This window comes from Notamacropus eugenii, chromosome 1, assembly GCF_028372415.1.
Source record: "Notamacropus eugenii isolate mMacEug1 chromosome 1, mMacEug1.pri_v2, whole genome shotgun sequence".
Lineage (NCBI taxonomy): Eukaryota > Metazoa > Chordata > Mammalia > Diprotodontia > Macropodidae > Notamacropus > Notamacropus eugenii.
Window position 1 is genome coordinate 182,486,140 of NC_092872.1, and position 15,324 is coordinate 182,501,463.

The 15,324-nt window shown below is 35.6% G+C and overlaps 1 protein-coding gene and 1 long non-coding RNA gene across 9 annotated transcripts in view; one reads left to right on the forward strand and one right to left on the reverse strand.

Moving 5' to 3' along the window:
* The window catches only part of LOC140512388 (uncharacterized), a 209,785-nt gene that overhangs the window by 53,002 nt on the left and 141,459 nt on the right, over positions 1 to 15,324 (forward strand). The window contains exon 4 of one of the 5 annotated variants that reach the window (XR_011969761.1): positions 12,084 to 13,962. The exons of the other annotated variants lie outside the window; for them this stretch is intronic. This is a non-coding gene — a long non-coding RNA (uncharacterized lncRNA). Of the gene's footprint in view, positions 1 to 12,083; positions 13,963 to 15,324 lie in introns of those variants that run through there. 5 annotated transcript variants of the gene reach the window in all.
* Positions 1 to 15,324, reverse strand: part of LOC140512357 (cilia- and flagella-associated protein 43-like) — a 193,199-nt gene that overhangs the window by 37,837 nt on the left and 140,038 nt on the right. For all 4 annotated transcript variants that reach the window (XM_072621506.1, XM_072621508.1, XM_072621516.1 and 1 more), the window contains 4 exons: positions 14,130 to 14,336; positions 10,640 to 10,729; positions 10,208 to 10,288; positions 7,677 to 7,802 (listed from right to left, as the gene is read on the reverse strand). In XM_072621506.1, coding sequence (XP_072477607.1) covers positions 7,677 to 7,802; positions 10,208 to 10,288; positions 10,640 to 10,729; positions 14,130 to 14,336 — 504 coding nt within the window. The remainder of the gene's footprint in view (positions 1 to 7,676; positions 7,803 to 10,207; positions 10,289 to 10,639; positions 10,730 to 14,129; positions 14,337 to 15,324) is intronic.

The following is a 15,324-nucleotide window of genomic DNA, read 5'->3' on the forward strand; positions in this document are numbered from 1 at the left end:
AAAATAGCTCCCCAAAACAAATCCTTGAACAAAAAGACAGGGTGGAGTGGTCTTTTAGCCCAAGAGACTTGAAAGATCAGCAAGAAAGGTAAGCTTCACTCAGGTAAAAGGGGAGCACAGTATAGGACAGGAAACATCCCAGCAAACCAATGGGAGTTGGTGGTGGCAAATACCAATACCAGGACCCTCCATGTGCCTTAGCAAGGGGAACTGGCAGAACCCAGCTCCAAGAACTACCACGTACTTCAGTGTAGCCCCAGGCAAACAGGCATCTTCCAGCAGCCAGGTCTCCCATGCTTCCATAGGGCACTGAGTGGGGCTCTGGGCAGGCAACTGTCTTCTAGCACCTGGACCTTCATGTGCTTCAGCATAGGGTAGGAAAAATAGGCACCCTCCAAGCAAAGAGAGAAAATAGGCAAGACCTCCACATACTTCAGCGCTGCTCAGGGAAAAAAGGCATCCTTCAAGGGGCCAGTCTTCCACAGGCTTCACTTTAGCCCCAGGGAAATGCAGAAAAATCCTGCCACACATCAGCACTAGCAACTCAGCTCAACACCAGGTAAGTTCCCTATGGCCTCCAGCGGTGCTTGCCACCCCCCCACACCATCCCCTCACTCAACACAGCACCAGATATGAGTGTTCCCTGTGGGCCTCAGGGCAGCATCAGCATAGCATCAGGTAAATAACCAAGGCCTGCTGCCACTGATACAAGAAACCTAAGACAGAACCCTTTCCACTTTGGGGAGCAGAGATCTAATTTAAAAGAAAGATAAAAGGCAAAAAAGTGATTAAAAAAACAGAAAAGAATCTGACCATAGAAAGTTATTATGGTGAAAGGGAAGACCAAGACACAAACTCAGAAGAGGACAACAATGTCAAAACATCTATAGGCAAAGCCTCAAAGAAAAACAGGAAGTGGTCTCAAGCCCAGAGAGAACTTTTGGAAGAGCTCAAAAAGGAGCTTAAAAGTCATATAAGACAGGGAGAAGAAAATTGGGGAAAGAAATAAGAGTGATGCAAAAGAAGAATGAAAAAAGAGTCAACAGCTTGGGAAAATGCTTGAAAAGTAGAATTAACCACATGGAAAAGGAGATCCAAAAATCCACTGAAGAAAACAACTCAAAGAGCACAATTGGTCAAATGGAAAAGAAAGTAAAAAAGCTAATTGAGAAAAACAACTCCTTAAAAGTTAGAATTGGGCAAATGGAGGCTAATGACTCTATGAAACATCAAGAATCAATCAAACAAAATGAAAAGAATGAAAAAATGGAAGAAAATATAAAATGTAAAAAACTGTAAATGTAAATTGTAAATGTAAAATGTAAATGAAATGTAAAAAAATGTAAAATGGGAAAAAACAACTGACCTGGAAAATAGATTACAGAGAGATAATATTAGAATCACTGGACTACTTGAAAGTCATAATCAAAAGCATCTTTCAAGAAAATATCAAGGAAAGCTGCCCTGTTATCCTGCAGATATCAGGAACCAGAGGGCAAAATAGGCATTGAAAGAATCCACCAAGCACTTCAGCAAAGAGATCTCAAACTCCAAGGAACATTGTAGCCAAATTTCAGAACTATCAGGTCAAGGAAAAAATCCTAGAAGAGACCAGGAAGAAACAGTTAAAATATTGGGGAGCCATAATCAGGATCATACAGGATTTGGAAGCTGGAACATTAAAGAATTGGGAGTCATGGGACATGCTGTTCTGGAAAGGCAAAGAAGCTAGGACTTCAGCCAGGAATCACTTACCTGGTGAAATTAAGCATAATAGATCAAAGGAAAAAAATGGTCATTCAATGACATAGATTTCAAGCTTTCATAAGGAAAAGACTAGAATTAAACCAAAAATTTGACCCGAGAAGCACAAACAGATAAAAAAGGAAAAGAAAACATAAGAGATTCAATAGAACTAAACTAAATACATCCCTACACAGGAAGATGTTACTTATAATTCTTGAAAATTGTATCACTAATAGTATATCTAGAAGGAATATACATAGACAGAGGGTATGGGTATAAGGTGAACTTGAGAGAATGACATAAAAAAATTTAAGGGATGAGAGAGGAGTACACTAGGTGCAGAAGGAAAGGAGAGGTAGAATGTGGTAAATTATTTCACATGAAATGGTGCTGAAGACATCACAGTGGAGGGAGAAGTGGAGGATGTTGATGAGCATTGCTTGAACCTTACTCTCATCAATATTGGCTCAAAGAAGGAATAATATACACGGTCACTGAATATAGAATTCTTACCTGACAGGGAAGTAGAAGGGGAATAAATCAAGTAAGGGGTGGGGGGTACTAACGGAAGGGAGGGCAGATTAGGGGAGGCTGTAGACAGAAACAAAACACTGGTGAGGAGGGAAAGGGTGAAAGGAGAGAGGATAAACAGAATAAGATGGAAGAAAATACAAAGTTAGTGATTGTTAATGGGATTGTAAATGGGATGAACTCTCCCATAAACCAGAAATGTAGAGCAAAGTGGATCAAAAACCAGAATTCTCAATATGTTGTTTACCAAAACCACATTTGAAACAGAGAGACACACACAGAGCAAAGGTGAGGGGCTGGAGAAGAATCTATCATGTGTCGGCTGAAGTTAAAAAAAAAAAAAGTGGGGGAAGCAATCCTGCTCAGACAAAGGAAAAGCAAAAAGAGATCTAATTAAAAGAGATGAGGAAGGAAACTACATCTTGCTAAAAGGTACCATAGACAATGAAGCAATATCAGTACTAAACATATATGCATCGAGTGGTATTGCACCCAGATTATTAAAGAAGTTAAGTGAATTAGAGGAAAAAACAGAGAGCAAAATTATTCTTGTGGGGGAGTATAACTGTCTGCTCTCAGAGCTTGATAAATCCAAACAAAAAATAAGCAAGAAACTAAGGAGGTAAATAGAATATTGGAAAAGTTAGGTATGACAGACCTTTAGAGAAAACTGAATGGGAACAGAAAGGAATAACCTTTTTCTCAGCAGCATATAGCACCTACACAAAAACTGACCATGCAGTAAGTCATAAAGACCTCAAAATCAAATGTGAAAAGGCAAAAATAGTAAATAATTTTTGGATCATAATGCAATAAAAATTACATTCAACAGGACAGTAGAAATATAGATTAAAAATTAATTGGAAACTAATCATCTAATCCTAAGGAATAAGTGGAACAAAGAACAAATCACAGAAACAATAATTTCATTAAAGAGAATGGCACAATCAGACAACATGCCAAAATTCATGGGATACAGCCAAAGCGTACTTAGGGGAAATTTTATTTCTCTAAATTCTTGCAACATCAAAATGGAAAAAGAACAGATCAGTGAATAGGGCATGCAACTAAAAGGAAACTAGAAAAAGAAGAAATTAAAAATTCCCAGCTGAACACCAAATTGGAAATCCTAAACATAAAAGGTGAGATTAATAAGACTGAAAACAAGAAAACTATTGAGCTAATAAATCTAGGAGCTGGTTTTATGAAAAAAAAAACAATAAGATAGATAAGCCATTGATTAATTTGATTAAAAAAAGAAAACCAAATATGAAGTATCAAAAATGAAAAGGGTGAAATCACCTGCAATGAAGAGATTAAAGCAATAATTAGGAGCTATTCTACCCAGTTATATGCCAATAAATCTGGCAATCTCAGTGAAATGGATGAATATTTACAAAAATATAAATAATCTAGATTAACAGATCTGAAAGTATAATGCCTAAATAACCCCATCTTAGAAAAAGAAATTGAACAAACCATTAGTGAACTCCCTAGGAAAAAATCTCCAGGACCAGGTGGGTTCACAAGTGAATTCTACCAAATATTTAAAGAACAATTAATTCTATTAACTATATAAACTATTTGGAAAAATAAGTGAAGCAGAAGTCCTGCAAGACTCCTTTTATGACATAAATATGGTGCTTATATTTAAACTAGGAAGAGCTAAAATAGAGAAAGAAAACTGTAGACCAATTTTTCTGAGATCAATGCAAAATTTTTGAACAAAATACCAGCAAGGGAATTATAGCAAATATCACAGGGATTATACACTACAACCAGGTAGGATTCATACCAAGAATGCATTGGTTCAATATTAGAAAAACTATCAATATAATTGGCCGTATCAATAAAAAACCCAACAGAAATCATGTAATTATCTCAATAGGTGCTGAAAAAGCTTTTGACAAAATACATCCCCCATTCCTGTTAAAAAAACTAGACAGCATAGGAATAAAGGGAGTCTTCCTTAAAATGATAAGTAGTACCTATCTAACAGCAAAATCAAGTACTATCTGTAATGGAGATAAACTACAAGCCTTCCCAATACGATCAGAAGTGAAACAAGGATGACCATTATCAGAATTATTATTCAGTTTAACACTAGAAATGTTAACTATAGCAATAAGAGAAGAAAAAGCAATTGAAAGAATAGGCAATGAGGGAACAAAATTGTCACTTTGTGGATAAGATGATGGTAAACTTAGAGAACCCTAGAGCATCAACTATAAAATTACTTGAAATAACGTTAGCAAAGTTTCAGGATATAAAATAAACCCACATAAATCATGAACACTTCTTCACAGGACCAATAAAGCCCAGCAGCAAGAGACAGAAAGAAAAATTTCATTTAAAATAGCTGTTAACAATATAAAATACTTATGAGTCTACCTGCCAAGACAACTGAAGCACTATATGAATATAATTACAAAACACTTTTCACACCAAGTCAGATTTAAACAATTGGAAAAATATCAATTGCTCATGGGGAGACTGGGCCAATATAATAAAAATGACAATTCTGCCTAAACTGTTTTACCTATTCAGTGTTATACCAAAGAAGCTACCAAAAAATTATTTCATGGAGGTAGAAAAATAATGATGAGATTCATCTGGAAGAACAAATTGTCAAGAATATCAAGGGAATTAATAAAAAACCCACAAAGGAAGGAGGCCTAGCAATACCAGATCTCAAACTATATTATAAAGCTGTAATCATCAAAACTATCTGGTACTGGCTAAGAAATAGAGTGGTGGATCAGTCTAATAGATTAGTAAATGATCATAGTAACCTAGTGTTTGATAAACCCCCAAACCAAGGAAGAACTTATGATTTGATAAAAGTTTCTGGGAAAACTGGAAAACAATAGGACACAAACTAAGTATAGATCAACATCTCATACCATGTAACAAGATAAGGTCAAAACGGATTCATGATTTAGACATAAAGGTTGACAATATAAGCAAATCTGGAAGAACAAGGAATAGTCTAACTGTCAGATCTATGAGGAGAGGAAGAATTCATGACCAAACAAAGGATAGGGAGCATTACAAAATGTAAAATAGATAATTTTGATCATATTAAATTTAAAAAGCTTTTATACAAACAAAACCAATGCAACCAAGATTAGAAGTAGAAAGATGAGTAACAACCTTTATAATCAATGTCTCTGACAAAGGCCTCATTTCTGAAATATATCAAGAATGGAATCAAATTCATAAGACTACAAACTGTTCCCCAGTTGACAAATGACCAAAGGATGTGAACAGGCAGTTTTCAGATGAAGAAATCAAAGATATGTATAGGTATATGAAGAAGTGCCCTAAATCATTTTTGATTAGAGAAATGTAAATTAAAACATCTCTGAGGTACTGTCTTATACCTATCACACTGGCTAACATGACAAAAAAGGAAAATGATAATTGTTGGAGAGGATGTGGGAAAATTGGAACACTGATGTATTGTCAGTGGAGTTGTGAACTGATCCAACCTTTCTTGCAACTGTGCCCACAGGGCTATAAAACTGTTCATGCCCTTTGATCTAGTAATACCACTACTAGAATTGTATCCCAAAGAGATCATTAAAAAGGGAAAAGGACCTACATGTGCAAAATTTTTATAGCAGCCCTTTTCATGGTGGAAAACTATTGGAAATTGAGAGGATACCCATCAATTGGGGAATGGTTGAACAAATTGGAAATGAATGTAATGGAATACTATTGTGCAATAAGAAATGATGAATAACCAGATTTCAGAAAAATACGGAAAGATTTGTATGAACCGATGCAAAGCGAAATGAGTCAAACTAGAAAAACATTATACACACAATATCAGCAACATTGTGTGATGATCAACCATGAATGACTCAGCTCTTCTTGGCAACACAATGATCCAAGATAAGTACAAAGGACTTATGAAAGAAAATGTTATCCATATTCTGATAAAGAATTAATGAACTCTGAATGCAGATTGAAGCATATTTTTCATTTACTTTATTCTTTCTTGTGGTTTTAAAAAATCTGTTTCTTCTTTCACAACTGCCACTAATATGGAAATATTTTTAACATAATAGTACATATATAAATTATATCAAACTGCCTACCATTTTTAGAAAAGGGGAGAGGAGGAAGGAAGGGAGAAAAATTTGGAACTCAAAATTTTTTAAAAGAAAGCTAAACATTTTCTTGATATGCAACTGGGAAAAAATAAAATACTATAAAAAAGAACAAATATGATTGCAAAATCTTTTGTAAACTTACAAATATCTCCTCTATCAAAGGGAGATTGGTTTACACTGGATAGATTTTTTTAAAGCTGCGCATGCCTCCATTAGGAGAAAGGACAATAAGAAATAGATGGCGCTGATAGTTGCTTTTTCTTTTGAATTTCAAAGTATAAGTTTGTTCTATTTTTCATAAAACTCAGAAAAATCCACAGCTTAATTTTGGGTACATGCAGAGAGGTTTCAGTCCTTTTGCTTATGGTTTTAAGTAGCATTGTGATTTAGCAAAGATTCACAGAATGCAAAAGAACAGTATTCCTTCAGTGAGATTCTATATATTTCAGTTTCTAAGGTTGGAAAGTTCTCCCTGTGTCTGTATACTAGCTTTTTATTCTATAAAACTAGGAAATACTCTTTTTCTTCAAATGTGCCTAAGTACAACTACAATTCTGAGTATAAAGGTTTCTTTTAAGGTATTGATGCCAAGTTAATAAACACCTGAAACTAGTGGTGAACTAGTGAAACATAGGCTTTATTTTGCAAGAGCCAAGGCTATTCTGAATGCCACCAAAACAAGGACTTCTAAACACCCACTAGATATGTCATATTAACTGCCTCCATTTGATGGGAGGCATTTAGACTCTCACTAACTCTATTCAGTCATCACTGCAGCCCTGAACGCTTATTTTCAGTTTCATTACAAGCATCATCTTGTGGTCAAATACATCAAAATAATGGTTTAGAACCTCAGAAAGAAAGACAATATGGATGAACAAATAAGGCTCAGAGAAGCTGCACCTAATATGCAACAGCATTGGATTGACAAGCCAGCATATCCTATTGGATACTTCATTATTTTACTACTTTTCACAAAAAAATGAATACTTGCTATTTTTTCTGATGTAACCAGCTTCTGGAGTTTTATGTTAAACCTTTTCATTGTTAGCAGTAATGGGTACAATGAAAAAAGCATTACTTGATTTTCCTAGCTTTTTCTAGAAAGTTTTGCGTCAATTTGTTGTGAATAATCTAAATTGTTAAATGTAATCATTTTAAACGTTATTCACCTATCTCTAGAGTAATGAAATTCATTCCAAAGTCATGAGAATTTGCAATTTGGAAGACTCTTAAAAAAGAAAAAATATATATTTCTAATTTTTTCCTCTTCCTCCTGACCTTTTTATACTTCTCTCTTTCCTCATTTAAATCTTTGACTTTTTTCTCATATTCTTTGATTATTTTCTTTTCTTCTTCAGTCCATATAGCATCAGCTTTAGCCATGCAGGGAGGCTGAGGAATTACCTAAAGATAAAAAAGAAAAGCATGCAATTCACTCACATGGCACATTGACAGTGTCATTAAAGCAGTAAGAAAAAAATTGGTAACAGCAAAGAAACCAATTTCTGTTGCTGAGGGAAGCAGGTGAAATGGCCCAGAACTTAGTCATACTGACAAAAAGTCAAGTTTCAAAAGGAATTTTTAAAATTTTTTGGTAAAAACTTTTTTTCTATTAGTTTGAAAATCAGTGCTGAGATTTCATATTCTTTTATGGTTAATGAATATAGCTGAAGTTCCTAAAAAAGGAATGTTTTCTTCAATATTAATTTTATTTATTTTCAGTGTTCCACAATCACTACCATATAACTTAGATTCTTTTCCCCTCCCTACCTCTCCCTCCCCTCTCCCTCCTCGAGATGGTATACAATTTTATATAGGTTCTACACATACATTCCTATTAAATATATTTTCACTATAGTCATGCTGTGTAGAAGAATTAAAATGAATGAGAGAAATCATATAACAAACCAAAACGTAATACACACACACAAAAATGATCTGCTACATTCTGTGATTGAATTCCATAGTTCTTTCTCTGGATGTGGAAGGCATTTTGCCTTAAAAGATCATTGGGAATTTTTTTAAGTCCTTGCGTTGCAATGAAGTTCCAAGTCTACCAGAAAAAACTCTCACACACTGTGCTTGTTGCTGTGCACAAAGTTCTCCTGGTTCTGCTCCTTTCACTCAGCATCAGATCATATTAAGACTTTCCAGGCCTCTCTGAAGTCTTCCTGTTCATCATTTCTTATGGCACAATAGTACTCCATTACATTCATATACCGTAATTTATTCAGTCATTCCCCAATTGATGGGCATCCCCTTGATTTCCAGTTTTTGGCCACCACAAAGAATGCTGCTATAACTATTTTTGTACATGTGGGACCCTTTCCCATTTTTATGATCTCTTGAGGTACAATCCTAGACATGATATTGCTGAGTCAAAGGATATGCATATTTTTGTAGCCCTTTGGGCATAGTTCCAAATTGCTCTCTGGAATGGTTGGATCAGCTCATAGCTCCACCAACAATGAATTAGTGTTCCAACTTTCCCACATCCTCTCCAACATTTATCATCTTCCTGTTCTGTCATGTTTGCCAATCTGTTAGGTGTGATATAGTACCTCAGAGATGTTTTGATTTGCATCTCTCTAATCAATAGTGATTTAGAGCATTTTTTCATATGATTGTAGATAGCTTTAATTTCTTCCTCTGAAAACTGCCTGTTCATATCCTTTGACCATTTATCAATTGGGGAGGAATGTTTTTTTTAAAAAAGGCAATTTATTCTCTCCTCCAATTTATTTTTTAAAATATTGAATTCCAAATTCTCTCCCTTCCTCCAGTCCCTCTTCCATCCATGGAGAACACAAACAATATTGTAGCAATTATAAAGGTGAAATCAGGCAAAAACTTATTTCCATATTAGCTATATTGCAAAAAAAGGCAAGAAAAATAGAGTGAAAAATTATACTTCAATTTGCACTCAGAGTTCATCAGTTCTCCTTCTGGAGTTGGATAGCATTTTTCATCATGAACCCTTTGAAACTGTCTCAGATCATCATATTGATTAGAGTAGCTAAGTCTTTCACAGTTGATCATCATTACAATATTACTTTTACTATATACAGTGATCTCCTGGTTCAGTTCACTTCATTTTGTATCAGTTCATATAAGTCTTCCTAAGTTTTTCTAAAATCATCTCCTTCATCATTTCTTACAACACAATAATATTCCATCACAATCATATACTGCAACTTGTTCAGTCATTCTCCAGTTGATGGACAACTCCTCAGTTTCTACTTCTTTGCCACTACAAAAAGATATGCTGTAGATGTTTTTGTACAAATAGATCCTTTTTCCTTTTCTTTGATCTCCTTGCTGGGGTAAATGGTAAGCATGGTTCAATCACCCTTTGGGCATAGTTGCAAATTCTGTAGAATGGTTGGATAAGTTCACAAGTCCATCAACAGTAAATATATTGCTACTTTTCACATCCCCTCCAACATTTGTCATTTTTCTTTTCTGTCATGTTAGTCAATTTGATAGATATGAAGTGGTGCCTTAGAGTTGTTTTAATTTTTATATTTCTCTAATCAACAGAGATTTAGATAATTCTATATGATTATCGACACCTTTGATGTCTTCTTCTGAAAACTGCATGTTCATATTCTTTGACCGCTTATCAATTGAGGAATGACTCATATGAATTTGGCTCAGTTCCCTATATATTTGAGAAATGAAGTCTCTACCAAGGAATGTTTGCTTTTGAAGAATTTCCTAAAACTCTGACTCATCTAGGAAAATGATAAATTTCATATTTTTCTCACTTTCATCATTTTCTACTTTCTTGTGTTAGATAAAACCATTACCATCCTCAAAATATCTTCTTTCTTGACTTCTAGAACTCCACCCATCATGTCCATCAAAGCTCGACGTCTTGCATCATCCCTCTGGAAAAATAACCCAATGTTAAAGAAAATTGTAGCTAGAGGTTAAAGTGTTCAGGTTCTATCAGCATCACCCAAGAGCACAGATTCAAAATGTTTTTGGGAAGATGCCAGGAACAGGCAGCAAAATGAGTCTATAATGGTAATGGTGGTGATGGCAGAGGGCATGTGTGTGTGTATGTGTATGTGTTTGTAATTAGACTCTTCCCTAAATGTTTGTCATTTATTATGAAGGAACATATTTTTGTAATGTAAAAGTACAACTAATAAATGTAAGAACAAATGTGTATATGTATGTATGTATGTATGTATGTATGTATGTATGTATGTATGTATTTAGTTTTAACATGATACCTGACTTAAAAGACGTCTTTCCCGTTCAAGGGCTTCAGCTAATGCTGCTTGTTCTTTTTCCCATGGGGTAAGGATTCTCTCAACTTTAATCTGAAAAGGCAAAAATTTCAACTTCATTTTTGTCTGCGTTTCTCAAAAAATTCAAACAAAATTGATTTAACTTGTGGAAAGGCTAAAGATTCACCATAATGTCAAAGGGTTATCTGAATAGCAACCTCAAGTTCAGATTCCTTCTAAGGGGAGCTAATTAGTGATGTTAGTGCTTTATATGTCTCTGTATCTGTTTATGGGCTTCTGTAAGTCCTTTTTATTTTTCCTATTTTCTGTGGAGAAGAAATAAAGGCTGTAACATGCCTGATTTGCATTTGCTACCTTGAGTTCTTGTATAGAAGCTACAGACCCTATTATACACATTTGTAGAAACCTATACATGGCTATATTTAGAGATTTTCCTGGAATAACTACAGGTAAAAGAAACAAGTAAAAGGAGGATAATTACCCTTTATTGATACAATACTATATATATATATATCTATGTATTTTTGTATCTATGTACTTATCTATGATACAAGAAAACATCACTCCAGCCTATATGTCATGAAAGCATGGCCTAATGTGGAATCAGCCTTTTTAGACAGGTCACTGATCAATTGTTGGGTGAAAGGGTATGCACCATTTTATAGCCTTTCTGGGATAGTTCCAAATTGCTCTCCAGAATGGTTGGGCCAGTTCCTAACTCTACCAGTAGTTCTTTAGTGTCCCAAATTTCCCACATCCCCTCCAACATTTGTCATTTTCCTTTTCTGTAATATTAGCCAATCTGATAAGTGTGAGGTGGTACCTCAGAGTTGTTTTAATTTCCATTTCTCTAATCTATAATGATTTAGAGCACTTTTTTCATATGACTATAGGTAACTTTTATTTTTCATTGGAAAATTGCCTGTTCATTTCCTTTGACCATTTATCAATTGGGGAATGACTCATGGTCTTATAACTTTGACTCAGTTCTCTCTATAGTTGAGAAATGAGACCTTTTATCAGAGAAACATGTTGAAACTCCCCCCTCCCCAGTTTTCTGGTTTCCTTCTAATCATAGTTACATTGGTTTTGTTTGTGCAAAACATTTTTAATTTAATAATAAAAATTATACATTTTACATCTTGTCATGCTCCCCATCTCTCATTTGGTCATAAATTCTTCCTGTATTCATAACTTTGACAGATAAACTATTCTATGATCCCCTAATTTGTTTATCATGACCAATTTTGATCTTGTCTTGGTATATCAAATGAGATGTTGGTCTAGGTAGGGCACAAATTATTATATTCACTGTAATGTTTTTAAATGACCATGTCTTATGTTAATATAGTATTTTGTAGCTTCTGAAGCAATATTATTTCACTTGAATCTCACAAAAACCTTGTGCATTATCCCCATTTTACAGATGAGGAAAATGAGGCTCAGAAAAGTTGCATGAATTGCCCAATAGTGTGGTAGGATTGGAACCGAGGTTTTCTTATTCCCTTTGTTATTCTACATCCTTCTGGGCGGCAGCTACAAAAGTGAATGAATGGAAGTGAGAGTACAAGAGAAATTTTCTCCTCTCCTTCAGAAGGTATGTTTCAGGCATCTTTCTGAACTTACAGGAAAGAATTGAGCTCAAAAATGAATTCATGTCAATACTTCTACTAAACATATGTTTTAGCTAGAATTAAGCAATTTAATTTAATAGAAGCAAGTATGAGACAACATGGTGTAGTGGGTAGAGCCAGTTTTGTAGCCTGGAAGAACTGAGTTCCATGCGACTGCTGACAAATACTGGCCTCATGCCCAGGTGAACCACATCATTTCTCAGTGTACTGGGAGGCAGCTCTTGAGACTATTAAGTATCATAGAAGATGCTGCACGTGCATTGGTAAAGGAAGTTTCCTCATTTGGGAAATTCCCAAATGAAATGGAAACTCAGATTTATACAGGAGTTCCCTATACAAATGAAATTACAGGTCTAGTCTCTATTTCTATGAGCAAGTAGAGTTTTCTGGGCATATTACAATACTTTACATTTCCTAAAGAAATATGATCATAGTATTTTAATTTCATTTAATGAGAACCAGCATGGTATAATGAAATGAACCCTGAACCCAATCAGAAGATAGAAAGATTGAAGACAAACTCCGACACTGAAGTAGCCCTCAGTTATCTAGTGTGTGTGTTCGTCCTTCGTTGCCAAAGAAGACCATGCTGGTCTTCCTGCACTTGACTTTGTTTTGAGTGAGGGAGGGCTGTGCAGGTCACCAGCTTCACTTCTTCTCTGGAGCCATCTGAATCCAGTGACCAGATATTCATCAGGATGACTGGAGATGACCCAGGATGAGGCAATTGGGGTTAAGTGAGTGTCAAGTGTCTGAGGTGAGATTTGAACTCAGATCCTCCTGACTCCTACACTCGTGCTCTATCTACTACATCACCTAGCTGCCCTCTATCTAGTCACAGTGTTACAATGAATCTCCCTATTTATATCATTCATCTCAGTACCTTTATGTAATCTTGGTAAACATCTTGAATTGAAGCAATTATAAATAATTTGATGACAGATAGTGTAAGGCTGTAACCCTTCTGTCCATTTCCTGGATCCCTGTATAAATATCCTGTAGAGCACATTCTCATTTAAGTACCCCGTCACCTATTCATAATGGCCTGTTTCTGTAAGGTAACATGTCATGGTAACAGAGCTATTTGTCTAATGCATTAATTCCAGTGGGCTGGCCATGTTGTTTGAATGCCAAACACAATTGCCTAAAAGACTATTTTACTCAGAATTCACACAAGGCAAGCACCTACAGGATAGTCAGAAGTGATACAAGGACTGTCTCAAAGTCTCTCTTAAGAATTTTGGAATTGATTGATTGTATGATATGGGAGACACTGGCAAAGGACTGCCCAGCATGGCTATATCTGCATCAAAGAAGACACTGTGCTCTATGAACAAAGCAGAATTGAAGTATCTCAAGGAATGCAAGACGAAAAAATTTAGAGAATCTTCCCCAAATATTCACATGGATTATTTGTGTCCAACCTGTGGTAGAGCATTCTGGCTCATATTGGTCTGATCAGTCAGTCGGACACCCTGTAACTTCACTCTAACATAGTGATGTCATTTTGGTCCTCTTCAAGAAGCAAGAGCAAGAACCATTGGTCCATAAGCCCCTAGATTATTGAAATGACTGAGAGCAAGACACTTACCTTCTCTGAGTCTCATTTTTCTATTTAATATGAGTAGATGATGTGAAATTGCTGCATAAAATTATTGTGAGGAAAATTTATATACTGTAAGGCATCATCTGAAGGTGAAACTGGTTCTCCCTCCCTCCCTCCCTTCCTCCCTCCCCCCCCCTCTCCCCTCCTCCCTCCTCTGTCAACAGTCAATCCAAGGAGACAAGTACAAAAGAGAAGCAAGAAAGCAGTCGTAGAAAGTAAGGAAAGAATGTACCTCATGATCTTCTACAACTAGATTCCTCTCTGGCTTCTCACAGTCTTCAAATACTGGTTGCCATATTTCTTCCCCAAGATCTAGTTCTGTAATAATTCCTTGAATATGCGTGTTTCTTTCATTCACACGTGTGATTTCCAACTCTTTTTGTCGATATACAAGATCGAAGTCTTTATTGAACTCAGTTTTGATTTTATAAATAATGTCCTGAAATATCATATATGTTATAAGTTATTTTTTTACTGTCAGTATCATGCCACCATCTTAACAATTCTTTGCTCCACCCCTACTCTAAATCCATCCTGCAAATCACTACCAACTTAGTCTTACTAAAATAATGCTTTAAGTATAATACTATAGAAAAGGCACTGTATTTAGAGTTAGAAGATCTCTTTTCTATTATTAACCATGACCTTGAGCAAAACATTTTATTCTCTGGACTATGGACATTCTTCATCTATAAAATTAAAAAATTGGACCACACAATCCCCAGAGTAATTTCCAGCTCTGAAATTCAAAGAATCAAGTGTAAATGCAAAGGGTCAAGCTCAAGCTCAAGATGCTTCCCCATTCCTCTAAGATTAATAGCTGTCATACTAAACTTTTCTCTCTTGGATTGGCTTTTAATTGAAAGTTTCCTTTAATCAAAGATTAGGTGTTGTCTATTATCTGTTACATGAGATGTTGTGATTTAGGGGGAAAAGGACAAAACCACTTTATATTGGAATTTTTCTTTTGCCATTGGGACCCTGTTTGTCTTCTGTCTAATGTTAAGATGAAATGTCTTTTGGAAGAAGAGAATTCAGGACAAAGATGTAATAGTGGCATCCCAGACCTGTTTAACATTATTTATGATACTAATGTGAGGCAGCTGGATGGTGTAATGGATAGAGCACTGAGCCAGGAGTCGGGACAACCAGCCTCAGGCACTTACTAGCTGACTGACTCTAGGCAATTCACTTAACTTTTGTTTGCCTCAGTTTCCTCAACTGTAATAATGGGGATAATAACAGCTCTAGCTAACAGGATTGTTACGAAGATCAAAGAAGAATATTTGTAAAGTGCTTAGCACAGTGCCTAGCACTACAGGAATGCTTATTCCTTTCCTCCCTAATATAATATGCTCTTAACATATCTCAGCAGAGTACCACAGGGGAGGGAGGTACCCACAGTAGAGATAATCCTAGGGGAAGGA